This window comes from Ptychodera flava, chromosome 7 (assembly GCF_041260155.1).
Source record: "Ptychodera flava strain L36383 chromosome 7, AS_Pfla_20210202, whole genome shotgun sequence".
Taxonomy (NCBI): domain Eukaryota; kingdom Metazoa; phylum Hemichordata; class Enteropneusta; family Ptychoderidae; genus Ptychodera; species Ptychodera flava.
This window is the reverse complement of record NC_091934.1, coordinates 35,657,017-35,677,940: the sequence shown is the minus strand read 5'-3', so window position 1 is coordinate 35,677,940 and position 20,924 is coordinate 35,657,017. Positions and strand designations below refer to the sequence as shown.

The 20,924-nt window shown below is 36.0% G+C and overlaps 1 protein-coding gene across 25 annotated transcripts in view; it reads left to right on the top strand.

The window, feature by feature from the left end:
• Positions 1-20,924, top strand: part of LOC139137416 (eukaryotic translation initiation factor 4 gamma 3-like) — a 73,303-nt gene that overhangs the window by 36,990 nt on the left and 15,389 nt on the right. For 24 of the 25 annotated variants that reach the window (XM_070705503.1, XM_070705499.1, XM_070705495.1 and 21 more), the window contains 16 exons: positions 248-381; positions 2,065-2,367; positions 4,808-5,005; positions 6,334-6,477; positions 7,380-7,616; positions 7,854-7,958; positions 8,601-8,843; positions 9,234-9,436; positions 9,627-9,799; positions 10,073-10,209; positions 11,066-11,238; positions 11,568-11,772; positions 12,649-12,747; positions 19,182-19,328; positions 19,961-20,042; positions 20,615-20,761. In XM_070705503.1, coding sequence (XP_070561604.1) covers positions 248-381; positions 2,065-2,367; positions 4,808-5,005; positions 6,334-6,477; positions 7,380-7,616; positions 7,854-7,958; positions 8,601-8,843; positions 9,234-9,436; positions 9,627-9,799; positions 10,073-10,209; positions 11,066-11,238; positions 11,568-11,772; positions 12,649-12,747; positions 19,182-19,328; positions 19,961-20,042; positions 20,615-20,761 — 2,730 coding nt within the window. The remainder of the gene's footprint in view (positions 1-247; positions 382-2,064; positions 2,368-4,807; positions 5,006-6,333; positions 6,478-7,379; positions 7,617-7,853; positions 7,959-8,600; positions 8,844-9,233; positions 9,437-9,626; positions 9,800-10,072; positions 10,210-11,065; positions 11,239-11,567; positions 11,773-12,648; positions 12,748-19,181; positions 19,329-19,960; positions 20,043-20,614; positions 20,762-20,924) is intronic. The other variant, XM_070705501.1, reaches the window with a different exon arrangement.

The window sequence follows — 20,924 nt, the reverse complement described above, 5'->3', positions numbered from 1 at the left end:
TTTGCATTTCTGACTGTGAAGTAAATTGTGATGGTTGTTGTGCGCTGTGTGCATGGCAACATAAGAACAACACTGGCAACTTTTGGCTGAGGGCAGCTAGCTGAAAGTCAAGCAAGTGGTCTTCTGTCCAAAAGTGTGTGAAATACCATTTTTAATCAATGATATTATAAACCTCCTCATAACAAATAAAATATGTGTTTGACCATGAAAAGGAAACTATCGCTCTTTTCTGTCTTATTTATTTCAGACCAGTGGAGCCCCATCAACACTGAGGGAAAGCGACAGTATGACAGGGAATTTTTGTTACAATTTCAGTTTGAAGCGAATTGTGTGGAAAAACCTGAAGGGCTTCCAAAAATTGCTGATGTCATTTTAGACTCGGTGGGTAACTGTTTTGAATACTCATCAACCAGCTAATTAGAGACTAGTTTTATTCGAAAAATGCAATGATGCATAGAGAGTATAATTTGTCCCCACGGACACCGTCCGGGGGGACTTATAGGTTTGGTCATGTCCGTGCGTGCGTGCGTGCGTGCGTGCGTGCGTGCATGTGTGCGTCCGTCCGTGCGTCCGTCCGTTCACGCAGATATCTCAGAGATGCAAGGAGCGATTTCATTCAAACTTGGTACAAGGATTACTTCATATGTCATACAGATGCACGTCGATTTGTTTTGTGATACGATCCAATATGGCCGCCAGGCCGCCATTTTATTACGATATTTCATGTACAGAGCCATAACTCAGACATGTTTCAACTGATTTTATTCAAAGTTGGTACAAGGACATTGACCAGTGTCATAGATATGCATGTCGATTTGTTTTGTGATACGATCCAATATGGCCGCCAGGCGGCCATTTTATTACAATTTTTTCATGTACAGAGCCATAACTCAGACATGTTTCAACCAATTTTATTCAAAGTTGGTACAAGGACATTGACCAATGTCATAGATATGCAAGTTTATTTGTTTTGTGATCGGATCTAATATGGCCGCCTGGCGGCCATTTTATTACGATTTTTTCATGTACAGAGCCATAACTCAGACATGTTTCAACCGATTTTATTCAAAGTTGGTACAAGGACATTGACCAATGTCATAGATATGCATGTAATTTGTTTTGTGATACGATCCAATATGGCCGCCAGGTGGCCATTTTATTACAATTTTTTCATGTACAGAGCCATAACTCAGACATGTTTCAACCAATTTTATTCAAAGTTGGTAAAAGGACATTGATCAATGTCATAGATATGCATGTCGATTTGTTTTGTGATACGATCCAATATGGCCGCCAGGCGGCCATTTTATTACAATTTTTTCATGTATAGAGCCAAAACTCAGGCATATCTCAACCGATTTTATTCCAAGTTGGTACAAGGACATTGACCTATGTCATACATATGTACCTCTATTTGTTTTGTGATACGATCCAATATGGCCGCTAGGCAGCCATTTAATACGATGTTTTCATGTACAGAGCCATAATACTCAGACATGTATCAAGCGAATTTATTCAAAGTTGGTACAAGGAGATTGACTACTGTCATACATATGCATGTCAATTTGTTATGTGCGGCCATTTTGTTACGATTTTTTCATGTACAGAGCCATAATACTCAGGCATATCTCAACTGATTTTATTCAAAGTTGGTACAAGGACATTAACCTATGTCATACATATGTAGGTCTTTCTTGTATGTAGGTCATTCTTGGCCATTGAGCGCTATCTGTAACAAAGTATTTTTATCACAGACCTAATTAATGAAGAGGACTCTATCCTCTCTGAGGACATGTAATCAAAGTACCCATAACAATGGGGACTGTGTCATCAACGATGACTTGTTTGATCTGTTTTCACCTATTCTATGGGTTTTTACACATTCTGTTTTCACCTACTCTATTCTGTTTCCTTGTGTGACATGGGAAATGGAGAAGGATGTGAAATTTTGTAAGTTTATTATGATAGATATTCTCACAATTCTTGTGTCTTTTGTCAGCAGGTCAGGAAATCATGCAAGTTTATTATAATAGATATTCTCACACTTGTGTCTTTTATGTGCAGGTCAAACAACCTACCAGGTTTGATCCAAAGCAGTTAGCGCCTGGTGGGATGGGTGGTGGCAAGATGGATTTCCTGCCCTCCTACATTGGTGGAGGCAGCACCAAAAACAAACCGGGTGGTTACATACAGACTGGGAGGGGACCACCACGCAGACAAAACCAAAAGGAAGTGAGGAAAATTATATCCAGTGCATCTCTTGGAACAGATATCAAACTGAGAACAGCGGACAATGCATGGAAGCCACAGCCAAAGAAAGGTGTAGAAGTAAAAACAGACTCTGACCCAGAAAAGGCAAAGACAGACGTATGTGTTCCATTTTCAGTTGTACAGGGTAGATCAATTTTAATGTAGTTTAAGGTAGAACGCATGTGGAAAGTGAAAGACTTAAACTTTTGCTCAAATTTTCCTTAAGAAATATTTCAACTATTCTTTTTCAAAATCAAGAATAAAAGTTGGGGGTCACCGGACAAATTTTGGTATTACAGAAACAAATTACTCAAGATTTACCGATATTTTAAGATTCAAAATGGCCGCCATCCCTATGTTAACTCTATGGAGAAAAATAAAATTTTCGAATTTCGGAAAACTTAAGCCGGGGAAAAGTTTTCTTACACCAAGGGCTTCAAAATGAACCTCAACAAGTGGCATATCAGAAAAGAATTGTAAAAGTTTGAGAGTCTGAATATCTGTCCCCCGAGACATGTTCTTCCTTAAGGAGTTATTTGATTGTGGTATGGCTGTGTATTTGTAAAAGGGGTAGTCTTTAATCCTTGGTTCTCTCACATTAGTGGTTGTTTACATTGACTGTTTATGTGACTGCAGCCCTTTTTTCTCCCTTGCAATTTGTGCATTTAGTCAATTTGCTCACAAAACCTCAATATGATTGGTATGATTTATTTACCAATCCTTGCAGGCTTTTTAGGATAGTCATCTCATAGTAATCGAGTTATTGAAGATTTGTATTTATTTCAGGAAAGCATGCATGTCAATTACAATTTCAATATTAAGCCCACTGTGGACTTAATCCAAAAATCAAGCAACATATTTATATAACGATTGCAATTTCAAAGGAGAACAAAAGACAGAAACACCTCATAATCTTCTTAACACTGTGTTTCCTCTGCCACTCTCAAATTCGTAAAATTACTAATTTTTTAGATGATTTACTAATTTTTTTATTGTTGATTCGTAAATATACGAATGCAAGGAAGCAGCTAGTTGATTGAGAGCTTTGAGAGCTGAAGGCCCCCAAACCTCAAAAAAATTCTGTCTAAGCACATGATGTACTTAATTTGAATTTGATTGAATGATATTCGGTATTGGAACGGTTAAGTTTACTTATGAATTTCAAAATTTACGAAAAGTTTCAATACCCAATTCGTTAATTTACTAAAAAATTTCAGAAGCTAGAGGAAACACAGTAACACCTTAGTTAAGGTGGTTGTAAAGGCTAGAGCGTCAGTTATAAATTTCAACAAAACTATTAAAATATAAAAGTAGTCAACATTCTCTGAGGAATAAAAAAAACTAGACATTTGGGCACAAAGGCATTGCAGAGTTATAGCCTGTTAAAACTTCTGAAAAACTGGCCAAATAAGAAGAAGTTGGGGAGTCCTTAGTGTATTAACTATGGGAGAGGTCCCCTAGCTTTTAATAAAATGTTTGAAAAGGGAAAGTCATTATTTGCTGTTTTTCAGGAAAGTTTGACAATGCGGTGCTGGCATTCAGAGTGAGTGACTGCTATTGTAAATGCATTTTTAGATTCTTTGAGTGTCAAAGAGGTGTCAAAAGTGAGATTAACCAAAAAAACTGCTCTATGACTTCAAAAGAGGGGTGCAAATATGGCTTGTTTTCAACATTTTTGACAGAATAACAGTCTTCCTACATAATTGTATACCAATTTAATCCAACTTTGAAATGAGATATGGACATGGAATTTTTACAGCCTATTAACAAGGTTACAGATAAGATTTGTACGGCACAATTTTCTTGTATTTGAAGTACTTTTTGAAAAATCACATTTTGAAATTTGAAAGAATTTTTAATAATTTTTTGATATATAAACCCATGTAAAATCATAAAAACAAATTTTATTTACAAATCCTGCCGTACAAATCTTACAATAAATAGTGTCAACATATTTATAACTAATTTGGTAATATTAATACTATAAAATTATTATTGAATTCAAATATGTAAAAAAAAATATGAAAAATTAAATTTTAATATTTACTGGTGTCATATTTCAAAATCATGGCTGCAAATATACAATTTTTATATTCTTTGGAGAAAATATTAACTAAGGGAGTTATCCTGAAAATTTGAACTAAATATCTTGATTTTAACACTTGAAACTTGACATTAACCCTGAGAAAAGAATTGGTGCAAAAATAGCCTTTCCAACCACCTTTATCCCGATCCCGGGCCTTTACGAACTGGGGTTTACTGTAACAGAACAGCACCCTCAGTGTCTAGGTACAGAACAGCGCCTTCATTGACATAGTGTCATCTTACATGTATGATATTCTGAAATTCATAAAAATCTCTAATAAAGCAGGATAACAGTGCATAGGATCTCACTTTGATTTTACTTTGGTACCTTAGAGCTATTAAGTTCGACATCTCTAAATGTTTTCATGCTCACATCGAAGTTGATCACACTGGTGGCATATAAATTGTGGTTGTAATTCGTGCGAGATTATTCTGTAAAATCATGTGTTAATTTTGGATATTTTCCTTGCAGGATCTATATAAAAAGGTGACTGGCATTCTGAATAAGTTGACACCGCAAAAGTTCCAGACTTTAACTCAGCAGGTTTTAGATCTTCCCATTGACACAGAAGATAGGCTCAAAGGTGTCATTGATCTGGTCTTTGAAAAAGCCATCAGTGAACCTGGATTCAGTGTAGCCTATGCAAACATGTGCAGATGCCTCATGTCGGTGAGTCCTTATTAACTTCTACAATATGTACAGTTGTTCACATAATGAATTTTTCAGAGACATGGGAGTGAGAGAGACAACTGCAGCATTTCCCTTGCAGCAGTATCTGTGTTAAGGTGAAGTACTACGAATTACGTCAAAATTAAGTTGTGGTGTCATTTTCTTGAAACTTTGCACAAATATTCTTGGAAGTTGTGCAAGTGCAAAAATAAAATAAAAATGGGGGTCACCAAGCTCGTTTCCATGGAAACGGGCATTAAAATGGCGTCGTTAGAAATAAATAAAATGATATAATTCACTTAAACTAAAGAAAGCAATTATAAAAAGCTTAGCAAATGAGTTAATTTTAATAAATACCAAGACTTAAGATCCATATCTGTCGAATGTATAGTTTCTATGATGTTTGTAAAGAAATTTTTACATAAGTATCGATTACAAAATGACGATATCGAAATTATATCACTACATAATTTTCGAACTTTCTTCCTGTCGCTTTGAATGGTGTCATTTTGACCAAACTTGGCGAATAAAATCCTGACATAATACCATTTAGTTTACACTTTTAACAAAAGGGTGTCACCACGCTACTTTTTACAATATCTCCAGGTGAATGGGTAATATGCGCCATGTAAATGGGAGAGAAATGTTAATTTTTCGCTCATATTGAATAAAAACCAGCTTCGTAGGGGGTCAAAATATGACAAGGTTATAGGTCACATGTATTTCTAAGAGACTGGGTCAAAAAATTAGGTAAAAGCGCAATTTCAACAATGACAGGTGATGTTAAATACCTGCGCTACGAAGTAACCCATTTGCGACAGGCTGGAGTTAAATCTGCGCAGAAACGTTCTAAAGCGTGTGCGCGTCCGAATTCGTCGCCCTTTACCTTAATCCCTTTCACGTAGCAAGGCTAGGGCGACAGGTAAAATCCTACCCCAAAACAAGCACAACAAACTGAAAATAGTGTTTTCTGCTTCGTTAAATCTTTCATATCACTTATTACAGTGAAAGCCAACTGATAATGAACAATGAAGATTGATCTTAATCTCATCTCGCTTGTGAAATTAGTTTGTAAAGTTGTTTCAAATTTTACTACAGGACCAGTACGTAAGCTACTGAAATTAGCCATAAGCTGCCTGTTTTCTTGTTAACCGTAGTTCATTAGCACTGGAAAGGGTGTGATTAATTGCAGGTTAGCAGTGCACTGGTATGTTACGAGCTGTTATGGGTTTTGAAAAACACAAACTTCAATTTTTACTAGTAGTATCTCTGCTTGTCCATTTGTTCACATTCGGAATCAACTAACCATAGATACAATTTTGTTACAGATGAAAGTTCCCACAGGCGATGGAAAGGGCAATGTTAATTTCCGTAAACTGTTGCTCAACAAATGTCAGAAGGAGTTTGAAAAAGACAAAGAAGATGATGATGAGATGGAAGCCAAGAAGAAAGCGATGGAAGACGCTGAAACAGTATGTCATGATTTTTCATCTTTTTCAGTGATTCTACAGAAAATTTTCATTGTCTTGTCATGTTGGGGAGGGAGCCCTCACAGATTAGGTGCTTTACTGATTTGACACTCATTACTCAAACACGCTGTAATCAATGTTGTAATCTGGAACAGTAAGAATATACTGTAATGTATTTACTCATATACTTTGTTTCACAATTTAGTGTAGCATGGCTGTATTTTGGATCTTAACCTGCTGAGTGCTGTAATTTTACCCACCTAAATTTTAGTGCAAAATTGTTCATAAGTTTTATGAATTTTTTTGCAATTGTTTTGATAACTTTGGACCCAAGGGGATGTAAGTTTTCATTGGCTACAATTTTTTTATCAAAATTTCTTGAAAAATCTTCAAACAAATTGCCTGAATCAAAAAAACATTGTCTGCATTATATTTTATAAAGACTCCAAAATTGACTTTACAACTCCAAGGGCAAATGCTTTTATTGTAAAGTTGCTTTAAAGAATGATACATAGCTATGTGCAAAAGATTGCTAATTTGTTTTGCACTATGATCCAATAGGACTGCCTGAAAGAGTGTGTACATGAACTTCATTACTGTGATGCACAGCCTTATCAGTTTGTTTTCATGAATGTTGTTTGTGTGTTTTCACAAATTCAGAACTGTTATTCAGAAATCCCTGAATATATCCAGGGTTTTGCTTCAAATCAGATGCTGTAGTCTCACTTATTAAGAGATTGAACGCTTCACCAATGATGACATACAAAACTTGATAGATCAGAAATCTGATTGCATTCTCCTTGTCAAAGAAGAAGTTTGCAATTATGACTCAAATATGATGACTAATTTATCATTTGTTTTACCAATTGTTTTTTTTAAATATTTCTTGATTTATTGTTAAACAGAAAGAAGAAAAAGACAAGAGAAAGGAAGAGTATGATTCATACGAAACGAAGATGAGGAGGCGGTCTCTTGGCAACATCAGGTTTATCGGTGAACTCTTCAAGCTGAAGATGCTGACAGAGCCAATCATGCATGACTGTGTGGTCAAACTTCTCAAAGCGCATGATCATGAATCTCTCGAGTGTCTTTGTAGACTTCTTTCAACGATTGGAAAAGACTTGGATCATGAAAAGGCAAAGGTAACAACTAGATCCTTGTGTACCTGACAATGTACTGTGTGGTGCAAGCAGATACAACCCATGGTTACTGTACGATGGTCCAGTCCCCTACTGCATTCATTGGAGTCGTTTTAACCTGTGTGCTCATTGATAAAAATGATAGCTCAGTGATATCAATAGTATTATCTAATTATTACTTTCACTTAGTGGAGCTTAGTTTCCTGTAACATGTTTGTGTCACATTCTTCTTTATTCCAGCCAAGAGTCGACCAATACTTTGCCCAGATGGACAGAATTGTCAAGTCCAAGAAATACTCAGCCAGGGTTCGCTTTATGCTTCAAGATGTCATTGAACTCAGAGGGGTACGTATAGTCAGTCATACAGGTAACACACACATCCCCTGCTAACTTGAAAATCTGCTTTGAGAAACGGCAACACTTTAACGCACTGTGAAAGAGATGTAAATACCCCTGCTATGAGTATTTTGTGAAGATTTTAATTTTGTGAAGGGTTGGGTTGTTAGCCCAATTTTACTTTTATAGGACATGTTATCATGGCAGTGGTAATTTTCATCATGGTGGAGAGTTGATTAACTTATAACAGGCCAGAATTGATGAATGGAAGTTTAGTTTTCAATTATAACTTACGATATTGATATATTTGGTTTGGATATCACTAATAAGACTGATTTAGGATAGGATAGGATAAATAATTTATCTAGCGCACTGTTCACTGGCGCTTTACACTAGGTCACAGGTAAGCTGTCTTGAAGAAATGAGTCTTAAGCAGAGATCTGAAGGTGCGAATGTCCGGGGCTGATCGAATAGGGGCTGGCAGTTTGTTCCATAGAATTGATGAAGAATAGGAGAAGGATCTGTCACCTTAAGATTTCAACAGAGTTCGTGTAACTTTAAGTGTGGTCTGTAGACTTGATTGGAGAGATCTGCTTGGGGTGTTGACTTCAATGAGTTCAATGTCATTCACTCTGTTTGCTTCTTCTACAGAACAACTGGGTTCCAAGACGAGATGAAAACAACCCCAAGACAATTGAGCAGATTCATAAAGAAGCCAAACTTGAGCAGGAACAGCAACAACTCTTACTTCAACAACAACCTCCCCCTCAGTCAAACAAAAGAGTCAGGGGGAGGGGCGACCGAGGACAGGGACAAGCAGACGACGGCTGGAGTATGGTTTCCAGTACAAGAAGCAGACCTTCTTTTGATCCCAATAAATTCAAAGTCACAAAGGTAAGATGGCATTCTTTCTTATGTAGACCTTTTATGTGATGTTTGATATTGGTGACGTGAATAACATAAAGTGGATATCATATATCTATTTGAGTATTTTTCCTGGTTACCAATTACCTAGTCCTTTGTGACAGACAGACAGTACAACCAAACTTGCAAATTTATTTTAAGTAGTTGATACCTCGCCATGTTTAATCTTGGTAATTTGGTACACTGTATTCTTAGTTGATTCCATCTTATCCATAATTTGTTCCATCATATTCTCTGATAGATTTCCCTGCCTCGAGGTTAGTATATGTAATCTTCAGACCATTCACAACATTCAAATGTTTGTGAAAAATGTCACAAACAGAAACGGAAAGTTAATTTACACATTGTCTTTGTGTACAGCAAACTGTGGATGAAAACATTCAACTTGGTCCAGGCGGTAGGCCAGGTGGCGTGTTTGGTGGCTGGGGACGTGGCAGCAGTGGAGGCACTGGAAGCAAGTCACAGCAGGAACAACAAGAAGCCAGACCTACTCCCACCAACAGATTCCAGGCTCTTGCATCCGGAGAAACGCAGGTGTACGACTCATCAAGGCGAGGATCAAGGTAATGTCTCATAGCAGAGTACTTAGACTTAGTTCTTGGGATTGGTCAGGTTTCTGTATACATGATAACAAGTACTTGAAGTTTCTTGTCCCTTTTGGTCCAGAATTCAGTGTATTTCTGATTTCATATTTTGAATATGAAGAGAAACAACCACAGCTAACTTGGCATGGCAAACTTTTTTTGACATCAGGGAGCTTGGACGAGGACGTGACAACAAGGGAAGCAGGCAGCTGAGCGGACCAAGACGATCGTCGTCAAGGGAAAGTGCTCGTGATGGAAGAAATAGGGAGAGAGAAGAAGCGATTGCAATTGCAAAGAATTTGTCATCTTCTCAAGCTTTGGCAGAGAGAGGCAAAGACAGAGGTGAGATACAAATAAGACTGATCTAAGTATTTTATTTTTATTTCCTCACCTTTGTGGTCATTGCAGAAATTTATACAGTTGTTTTGCCAGAATGTGACATTTTCAACCCTGTTAAGAAGAACATTCGAGTATTTCACACGCAAAAAGTTTCAGATTGCAAAAGAAAATATACCTTTGATTCAAAGTATAAATCCAACCATTCTAATAACCTTGCGTTGTCAAGCTCTTTGAAACCAACTTCAGTTCTCATGATACTTGTTTTCTGCATTGCAGCCAGGACACCAGAACCTCGGGCTACAACTCCTGTGCCAGCAGAACCCAAAAATGTTGGCAATGAAATGTCCGAGGAAGCCATGGAGAAGAAATGCAAGGCAATATTAGAAGAATTTATGCATCTCAGAGACACTAGGGTAAATACTGGCTCTCTATGTGTGCAAACTTTAACACTTTTACTGCCAGATTTATCTGTCAAGTTTGCGAAACACACCAACATGTATCAAACTGACAGGCTTCTTTCAGGGGATTAGAGGGCAAAATAAACATAAAAATACTTCGAAGATTACCTTGGTTGTGAAACTAGAAGGTCTCTAACTCATTCATTATTATAAGGCATTTACCTGACTGTCTGATAATCCCAGTAATGCATGAAACTGGAGTGAAAAATATTCTCAGATGGGTCCACCAGTGTGCCTGTTCATCAAGCTTTTTCACATCCTAAGGAAGACGTTAACATGTTTAGTCATTCATATGAACATACATTCACTCTCTCTGCAACCATGTATGATATCACATTAAGGTTGAATGTGCCTTAGGGACGGATATTCAAACTCTCAAACTTTGTCAATTCTTTTTTGGCCTTCCACTTGTGGGGGGGGGGGTGTTAAAGCTCATGGTGTAAGAAAAATTTTCACTGTCAGAGTTTTTGTAAAATCGAAAATTTAATTTTTCTCCACAGAGTTAACACAGGGATAACAGCCATTATGAGTTTCAAATAACTAAATCTTTGGTATTTTATTTCTTTAATGCCAAACTTTGCATGGTGACCCCCAAATTTCTACTCTTAATTTTGAAAGAGAACAGTTAGAGGATTCCTTGAGGAAAGTTTGAGCAAAAATTTAAGTATTTCACTTTCGAGGCACATACTACCATAAAATGAAAATTTTATAGCATATTTTAGATTAAAATGTTGGCAGGTCATGAATCATGATGTCCATGATAAACATTTGCAAGGCATTGTTATTAATGAAGATTTTTTTGTCGTCACAGGAAGTGCAAACTTGCGTCGCTGAACTGAGGTCACCATCTATGTTGTACATATTTGTGAGGATAGCTGTTGAGCAATCCCTTGAAAGAAATGAATCCACAAGACAGGCATGTGGTACACTCATGTATGATCTGATCAGGGAGGGACTTATGGAAAAGCAACAATACATTAAAGGGTAAGTGGAATGTTTTCAATTCTGTTCATCCCTGTTTTGCAACCTGTGATGGAGTAACATGCAATTTCACAATTGCAAAACTCAATATATGTATGTTGATCAGGCTTATATATTATTTTACTAGAAAGAAACAGCAGACAGACACTCATAATGCTGGTTCTGTTTTAGTGTTTTGGCAGTGTTCAAATATTGTACATATTAGGAAAGGTGGTGAAGATATAACAGCAGTGCATGCTTTATTATGCTCATCTGTAGACTTGGTTTTAAAGAACAAAACAAATACCAGTCTTTCCAGATTCAGAACTTTGAATTTATTGCTCTGTTTTCAGGTTTGCAGAGATTCTTGAATTCGCTGAGGACATTGCGATTGATATTCCAAAATTCTGGACCTACATGGGTGAATTTATAGCTCCATTGGTGCAGAGTGGTAAAATACCAATGAATATATTGCAAGATATTTCAAGGCCACTGCATGGCATTGGAAAAGCTGGCCTCCTGACTGCAGAGGTGCTATTAGTGGCTTCCAAAATTATAGTAAGTGTCTGTCTTTTATGCTATACCATACCCACACTGAAAGTAGACTGTACATAGTCACTTTGCATGTGTGACACTGCATGCCTATCCAAGTCAGACACTAGTGTGTTTTGTACACTCTGTTGACTGCTTTCTTTGCGGTTACTGTGCTTGAGAGTGGCTTACTCGCCCATGCAGAACTCAATGGGGTTCTTGCTACACTGCCAGACTCTACAAAGTGGATATGTCCAAGTATGGTGTGCACCATATAAAACATTGGAAAGTATCCTGATTCAAACAAAAGTCACACTTGTATTGCCTGAAGTCACTTAAAAATTTTCAAGATTTGCATATTGTCCTTGATGTGTTCCATAAGTGTACCAAGGCACACTGTATGCATATCATATACATATAGTTAGGGCTAGATTATGCCTGAAGTGACAGTGTAGTTAAATCCTCTTTCTCCCAAGTGGTATTTATTTCTATGGTTTGTCTATGGAACTTGGTAGAAAGAGGATGAACAACAATGGAATATTTACAATCCGATAAAATGTCAGTTGTATCCCTATCACGTACCAAATGTTTCACAGTCTCAACTCTTACTGTAAACTTCTCCAAATGTCAGTTTTGAGACCAAACATATGTGGTATCTTGATGAGAATTGAGTGGTATTTAAAAATATTTCCCTGGCTATATGATTATGAAGAAAGTTGACTTTGTGTGTATAGACATGTGTGAGGAATGAAGGAAGTATTTGGAAGCCGATGCTATGGCCAACCTGGAGTGAAAATGTTGACATTCACTAAAAAATGGCTTGTTGTATGAAACTTGCATCTCATTGGTGTGAGAAGGGCCTTGCTAACAATTTTTTATCCAATCTCGTTCATATTTTGACAGGGTGAGGCTAGAATAGCGGAACTTTGGCACAATTCAGGGCTGGAATGGAGTAGTCTTCTACCAGCTGGTGGAGATGTCAATGAATTTTTGGAAAGAAAGGTGAGAAATCAGATTGCTTGTGTTTCCAAAATAATTTAAAATATAACCATGAATGAATTTGTGTCACCAGCAAAAGAATGATCACCAAGTGAATTTTGATAAGGAGCTGCTTTCTGGTTTTATGTATGTGTGAATTTGTCAGTGTGATGGAACTGTAACACCCAACTATGTTCCTGAAGTATCTGTATAACTTTGTATTGCAGCAAAATAGACTACCATTTTTCTAGCAGTGAGATATAGGCGAGCGGCGAATCCACAAAAAGGGCCTTATTTTAGGAGTTAATGAACCCACCTTACATACGGCCACATCATACGTCATTTGAAAGCTTATTAGCTCTACTTTAAGAATATTGACGATGTGGAGCTGCCAAGTAGGGCCATAACCCCCTAATTTGCATAATTAACAAGGGTACCCAATTTGCATAAATGCGATATAATATTTGAAATTTATTGTTAACTTCTCTAACGATACGTTTAAACTATCGAGTGATATATCAAATGAAAGGTCTTTCCATGTAGAATACAAAATGGATATTCAAAGAGATATTGAAATTGATTATACTGAAATATTTTCATGTTTATATGGAAAACAATATTTCCCCTTTTGAATAACAATATTTTAAAAATTTTAACACATACAGCCACAACACACAGCCACATCATATATCATTTGAAAGCTTATTATCTCTACTTCAAGAAAATTGACAATTTGGAGCTACCAAATTGGGCCATAACCCCCTAATTTGCATAATAAACACGCATACCCAATTTGCATAAATGCGATATAGTATTATAAATTTATAGTTAACTTTTCTAAACATACGTTTAAACTATCGAGTGATATATCAAATGAAAGGTAGTTACATGTAGAATACAAAATGAATATTCAAAGAGATATTGAAAATGATTTCACTGAAATATTTTCATATTTATATGGAAAAAATATTTTCCCCTTTAGAATAACAATATTTTAAAAAAATTAACACATACAGTCCTATCATACAGCCACATCATACGTCATTTGAAAGCTTATTATATCTACTTGAAGAAAATTGACAATGTGGAGCTATCAAGGAAGGCCGTACCCCTTTATGTCCATAAATTACACTGGTAAGCAATTTGAAGAAATGAGATATGAAATTAGAAAATTCATTGTTAACTATTCTGAACACACTTTTACACTATCGAGTGATATATGGTCTGTGGTAATGGTATTTGCATGTAAAACACAAAATTGATATCAAAAGTGATATTTAAATTAATTTTCGGAAATATTTTCATATTTCTGTCGAAATAAATATTTCCTCTTTTTAATAATGGTATTTTAAAAAATTAACTAAAGTATCAATGCAACAAAAAGATCCACACGAACGACACTATTGTAGTTGTTGAAATATAGCTCTGTAGCTGAAACAACGTGTCAGAGTAAGCTACAGTCAAAGTAATGGCATGATTCATGATCCAAATCATTCATGTCATTTCCAGTAAATCTAGTAATTGTAGGAATTCATCATCCTCTTCTTCACCAGCATTGTCATGAGTAAAAGGGTTGCCACAGTTATCGCTGCCTTGGCAGGAACAAAGGTCTGTGCAGGGAAGATTAATTCGACAGCAGACACAATTGTTGACATGTAATAAGAGAAAGCAGCCCCGCAAATCGTTCATATCTTAGTTGTTTGAATTTTGTGTATGGTATTGTGTATATTGTAAGTGTATATTATGTTATGTTTGGCCGTTTTATGTATAGTGTTGATTTGCCATGGCGAGACGTAACCCTAATCTACGTGTCCTGCCCTATGGGGTAGCAAGACTAATGTGACACTGCGATCCTTTGATGCTACCTTTCGAGAATAGAGTTGTCTTCATCAGTCCTTCATTTTTTTTGGTGAAACATGTGCACTGATTGAATGATTGTAGGTGTTACCAATCGAGTTGTTCCACTGAAGTTCAGTTTGTTCAAGTACGGAAGCTAAAATGTCTACTGTTCGTTCAGGCTGTATTTGTGTACGCTCATTTGAATCGGAGATCGGACTGTTGTAGGTTTTGTGAAGTTTTGCATCATCGTAACGCTTATATTTCCGTTTCTTATGTATGTGATTAGGCTACGCTCACAAATAATGGTGAGAGGCAGAGGAATTCGGTTTGGATTGGAAAAATTTGGGAGATTGTAGAGGGGTACTGGGAGATTTCGATCTGCATATAGGGGACCTGAAAATGTTTTGTTCCCTTTTACTATTTACGATTCCAAGGTTTTGAAATTAATTTAATGAAAATTTAATAACATTTAAATGTCATCCGATTGTCCAAAGTTAGTAATAATTAAAAAAGATTTAGAATCGTTTGGTCGCATTTCATTACTTTTATCTCGAAAATATCTTGTATTCTCTATTGCCTTGTTGTTGCATGATTGTTCTAATTTATCGCAATGTTTCGCGTTTAACAAGGCCCTTGAATGTTGCCGTTTGGTTTCGTGAACCGCAATGTATCTGTTGGTTTTGTGTGTGTTTTGCAGTCGAGAATGTTCTCTTTGTTCCACCGATGACCTTTATAGATAATGAGGTCTAACGATATGATTTCTTGAGAAGAGCTTTAAAAATTTGAAAGTATGATGCATTTGTTCATGTTTGATATGAATTCATTAAGCTCGTGTTGAGTTCCAATGAGAATCATACATCGTTTCTGAATCTCAGTCAGAGCGATATTTGTTCAGTGTGTTGCTGAATTATTCTCATTTTGTCTTGTGAAATGGAATGTCGGGAATTTCTGGTAAAACTGGAGATCTCGTACCGCACCCAAATACATGACGGAAAAATTCACTGTTGACTTGAAAGTGTTGTTTGTTAGTCCCCACGGACACCGTCCGGGGGGACTTATAGGTTTGGTCATGTCCGTGCGTGCGTGCGTCCGTCCGTGCGTCCGTCCGTTCACGCAGATATCTCTGAGATGCCTGGAGCGATTTCATTCAAACTTGGTACAAGGATTACTTCATATGTCATACAGATGCACGTCAATTTGTTTTGTGATACGATCCAATATGGCCGCCAGGCGGCCATTTTATTACGATTTTTTCATGTACAGAGCCATAACTCAGGCATGTTCCAACCGATTTTATTCAAAGTTGGTACAAGGACATTGACCAATGTCATAGATATGCACATCAATTTGTTTTGTGATACGATCCAATATGGCCGCCAGGCGGCCATTTTATTACGATTTTTTCATGTACAGAGCCATTACTCAGGCATGTTTTGACCGATTTTATTCAGAGTTGGTACAAGGACATTGATCAATGTCATAGATATGCACGTCAATTTGTTTTGTGATACGATCCAATATGGCCGCCAGGCGGCCATTTTATTACGATTTTTTCATGTACAGAGCTATTACTCAGGCACGTTTCAACTGATTTTATTCAAAGTTGGTACAAGGACATTGACCTATGTCATACATATGCACGTCAATCTGTTTTGTGATACGATCCAATATGGCCGCCAGGCGGCCATTTTATTACGATTTTTTCATGTACAGAGCCATTTCTCAGGCATATCCGCATGTTTCGACCAATTTTATTCAAAGTTGGTACAAGGACATCGACCAATGTCATAGCTATGCACATCAATTTGTTTTGTGATGCGATCCAATATGGCCACTGTGCGACCATTTTGTTACAATTTTTTCATGTCCTGAACCATAACTCAGACAGGTATCAAGCGAATTCATTCAAAAGTATTTTTTATCACAGACCTAATGAAGAGGACTCTATCCTCTCTGAGGACCTGTAATCAAATACCCATTAACAAGTGGGGACTGTGTCATCAACGATGACTTGTCAAGATTATTTTGAGCATAGCTATCATGTATTTTGTTGTTGGTTGTTTAATTATGCAATCATTTGATGATCTTTCCTGATTTAATGCTCTGTCGACTGATTCCATTGGTTCATTGTGCGTTGTATTAGTGTACATTGAAACAATGTCTAGTGTTACCAATGTCGCATTGGCCGGAACTTTTATTGTCTAAATTTTCCGTGTAAAATCTGTCGTATCTTTGATGTATGTTGTTTATTTCTTCACGATTTATTTGAGAAAATAGTCAATGAATTTTGATCTGTGAAAGGTTGGACTGCATCATCCACTTATAATTGAGCGGCCCACAGACTTTCCTCGTGGGCGTCATTTTGTTCACTTATATTTTTAGCATAAGGTACCAACTTGTAAGTGGTGCTAGTATTTTACTCTTAACTGGAATAATCGCCATGGCTAATTAACACTTTATATAAAACAGCCAAACATAATATACACTGACAATATAAACAATATCATAGACAAATTGCAAACAACGAAGATATGAACGGTGCGTTGAGTTGCTTTTCCTTCATTATATAACAATAAATACGATAAATGAAATATGGTGCCTTCCGTCTACATATTCCACATAACTGAACTGAAAATACAGATGTAACACAGATGTAGTAACCAATGATGTCTCCATCAAACAAGATTTCTAGAGAAATTGAAACAAAAATGACATCAATAATACAAAAGGGCTATTCAACGCACACTTATTTATAACAAGATTGGAACTAATTGGGATAATTGGATGGTGAAGCAATGTCGGTTTAATTTGCAAATTTAAGCTCATCTGCTTTTCTTTTTACATGTTTTTAAGAGTAACTTGTTATATTTCAACACTCAACTATAGAGCACAAAACACGCTTGAGAAAATTTGCAAAAATATGAAGACCCAATTATCCCGAATTAGTTCCAATTGGTTTTATATATTCTTGTTGTTCAGCTATATGGGAATTAGACAGGAAAATATTCCAGTTTGCGTATCCTTAATAAACAAAAAATCAATTGCAAAACAAATTCAGATATTTGTCCCCATAACTTTAGCATTATTCGTTATTAGTACACAATATTTTGAATATTAAAAACTCGTCAAGATGTTTACGATTTAATTGAAAATATTCAATAAGAATATTTTGAATACACGTTTGGATTTCATGATTCTATTCTACATGCAATTACATATCATTTGATATATAATTTCATAGTTGAAAAGTAAGTTTAGAGTACTTTACAATTGATTTTTGTAATTTTATATTGTATTCATGCAAATTAGGTACCTGTGTGCATTATGCAAATTAAATCATTACAGCCCCATTTGTCAGCTGCATATTGTCATTTTTCATGAGGCAGAGATAATAGGCTTTCAAATAATGTTTTATGTGGTTGTGTGATGCGGTTCTATGTGTTAAAATTATTAAAATATCGTTATTAAAAAGGGGAAAATATATTGTTCTACATTAGTACGAAAATTGTTTAGTAAAATCATTTAATATCTCTTTGGATATCCATTTTGTAATCTCCGTGCAAATACCTTTCATTTGATATATCACTCGATAGTTTAAAGTATGTTTATAGTAGTAAATACATTTATAATGTTATATCGCATTTATGCAAATAGGGTACCCGTGTAAATTATGCAAATTAAGGGCCACGTCCGTACTTAACAGCTCCACATTGTCAATTTTCGTGAAGTAGAGATAGTAAGCTTTCAAATAACGTATGATGATGCTGTAAGATTTGGCTTTTTGTATTATTTTTTTTTAAATATTGTTATTGAAAAGGGGAAAATATTTTTTTATTATAAATATGACAATATTTCAATTAAATGAATTTAAAATATCTTTTGGATGTCTTTTTAGTATTCTACATGCAAATACCTTTCATTTGATATATCACTCGATAGTTTAAAAGTATTTTTCGAGTAGTGAATAATAAATATCTAATGTTAATCGCATTTATGCAAATTGGGTACCCGTGGGACTTATGCAAATTAGGGGCTACGGCCGTACTTGACAGCTAAATGTTGTCTATTTTCTTCGAGCAGAGATAGTAAGGTTTCAAATGATGTATAATGTGGCTGTATGATATGGCTGTATGTGTTCAATTTTTAAAATATTGTTATTCAAAAGGGTAAAATATTTTTTCAGTATTAATATGAAAATATTTCAGTAAAACCATTTTAAATATCTTTTTGGATATCAATTTTGTAATCTACATGCAAATACCTTTCATTTGATATATCACTCGATAGTTTAAAAGTATGTTTACAGTAGTTAACAATGAATTTCCTAATTTATATCACATTTGCAAATTGGGTACCCATGTGAATTATGTAAATTAGGGGGTTATGGCCCTACTTGGCAGCTCCACATCGTCAACTTTCTTAAAGTAGAGATAATAAGCTTTCAAATATGTATGATGTGGCTGTATGTAAGGTGGTGGGTACATTAAGTGTGAAAAATAGGTGAGCCTGCCGCTCGCCTAATACTACATTTTGAATAGTACATACCACCAAAAATTTTAAGTTTGAGCATTGTCAATCTTCAGTTAAGAGTTTTAAAAGTGTATTTGTTTGTTTTGTAGGGTTTGTTATTTACCGCCCCAAATTCAAGTAGAACCAGCAGTCAAACTGCTACTGAGGGAATGCCAATCAGCAAGATTCAAGGACACTTAGAACATTTACTGCTTAGAGAAAGAGCTTCAAATGACAAGATATTTGACTGGATTGAGGTAAGTTTGTTCATCTCTTCGAAGGTGAAGGATAATTGCAATGTTAGAGCAACTGTGTAATATCACTAATCAAAGATACTGCCCTAGGGATTTTTAAAATTGATAGCAAAGGCAAGACAGGGTATATGAATGAAAGATCATGATCATGGGTTTGTCGTTAGATGTAACCCTGGATATGCAGTATTGACTGCTTCTGACAGAGATATGGACTGAATTTGTCTTGTCCTACCTGTTTTATTACCATTGATCACCAAGCGAGCTGGCAGTAGAATCCTAGGCATCTAATTTTTACGACTTTCATGATATCATGAGTGGTAACACCGTACCATTCTCAGTTCCCTAAAAGTCTTGTGAAATAAAGCACATATTGGCACAGATATGTTTAAGAATTTGATATGTGTCTTTGGTGCTAGCATTTGTAAAATTTATATTTATGAAAGTGGCAGTAATTCTTTTATGGCTTGACTACAAGTTTAGACACTGTGTTAGGAAGCATCTTTATGCATGTGTCAATAAAGACATGTATTTCTGAGAAGTGTCCTTTTTCCGCTCTGTGCTTTAGAAGTTAGTTGCCAAATTATACCATGAAAACCCAGTACTTCATTCCTAGTTCAATTTTGTCTTGTTGACAGGCCAATGTAGTAAAAGATAGAAGAAAAGACAGTGATTTTATTCGTGCCTTGATGACAGCAGTGTGCCAAAGCGCAGTGTCAGGTGAGTTGTTGCAAATTACCGCGAGACACAGCTTCAAGTCCTAGATCTACACAGTATTTATTTCTGAATGTGTTAAAGATTTATTCTTCAGTAGTATTTACCTAGATTGTATAGTCCCACATCTAAACTTGTATTTCTAAAATACATAACTGTAGTTTGCACAATTCAAAATATAGCACACAGCCAATTTGCTTGTTACATGATCCAATATGGGGTGCTGCATGCACAGGCAGTTTGTTTTGCCATGTGACCCAATATGGCTTCTGGTGGTCACCAGTCACAGTTTTTCATGCCATGATGTTTATTTTCTGTTACATATCTGCTATTTGATGTGTAACTTATTATGTCTAGGCTTTAAAATCGATGTCTGAGAATATTTGAAGTGAGTATGTGTTCTATCGCAAACCAAGTACCATGAGTCAAGAGTAGGATGGGATAGTACCTGAACCCTCATATGGACACAGTACGCTTTTTTGTCTGATGGTAGTCCTGTAGCATGTAGTACAGGTATCAACTTTTGTTTCCTCTTTGAAGTCTTCTTACATTTGCATGTCGTATTCTTTGCATCACAGGAGAAGGAAGTTCCTGTCGCTGTGAAATCAATGAAGTCAAAAACAGAGCGGCAGTCCTACAGAAATATTTAGATAATGATGACAAGCTAGAACTACAAGCTTTGTATGCGTTACAAGCCTTAAATTATAAATTAGATAGTCCACCAAGTAAGTAAACTCATATCCTCATTCTTTATGTTGTGCTTGCATCTTGAACATGTCATTTCAACATTAGAAGCAAGGAACATACATTTGATGTATCCCTTTTGACTGAAACACTGTTTGAAGCTGTATGTCATTGAAATTTGAGGTTGAGTTTCAGTCGCAACAG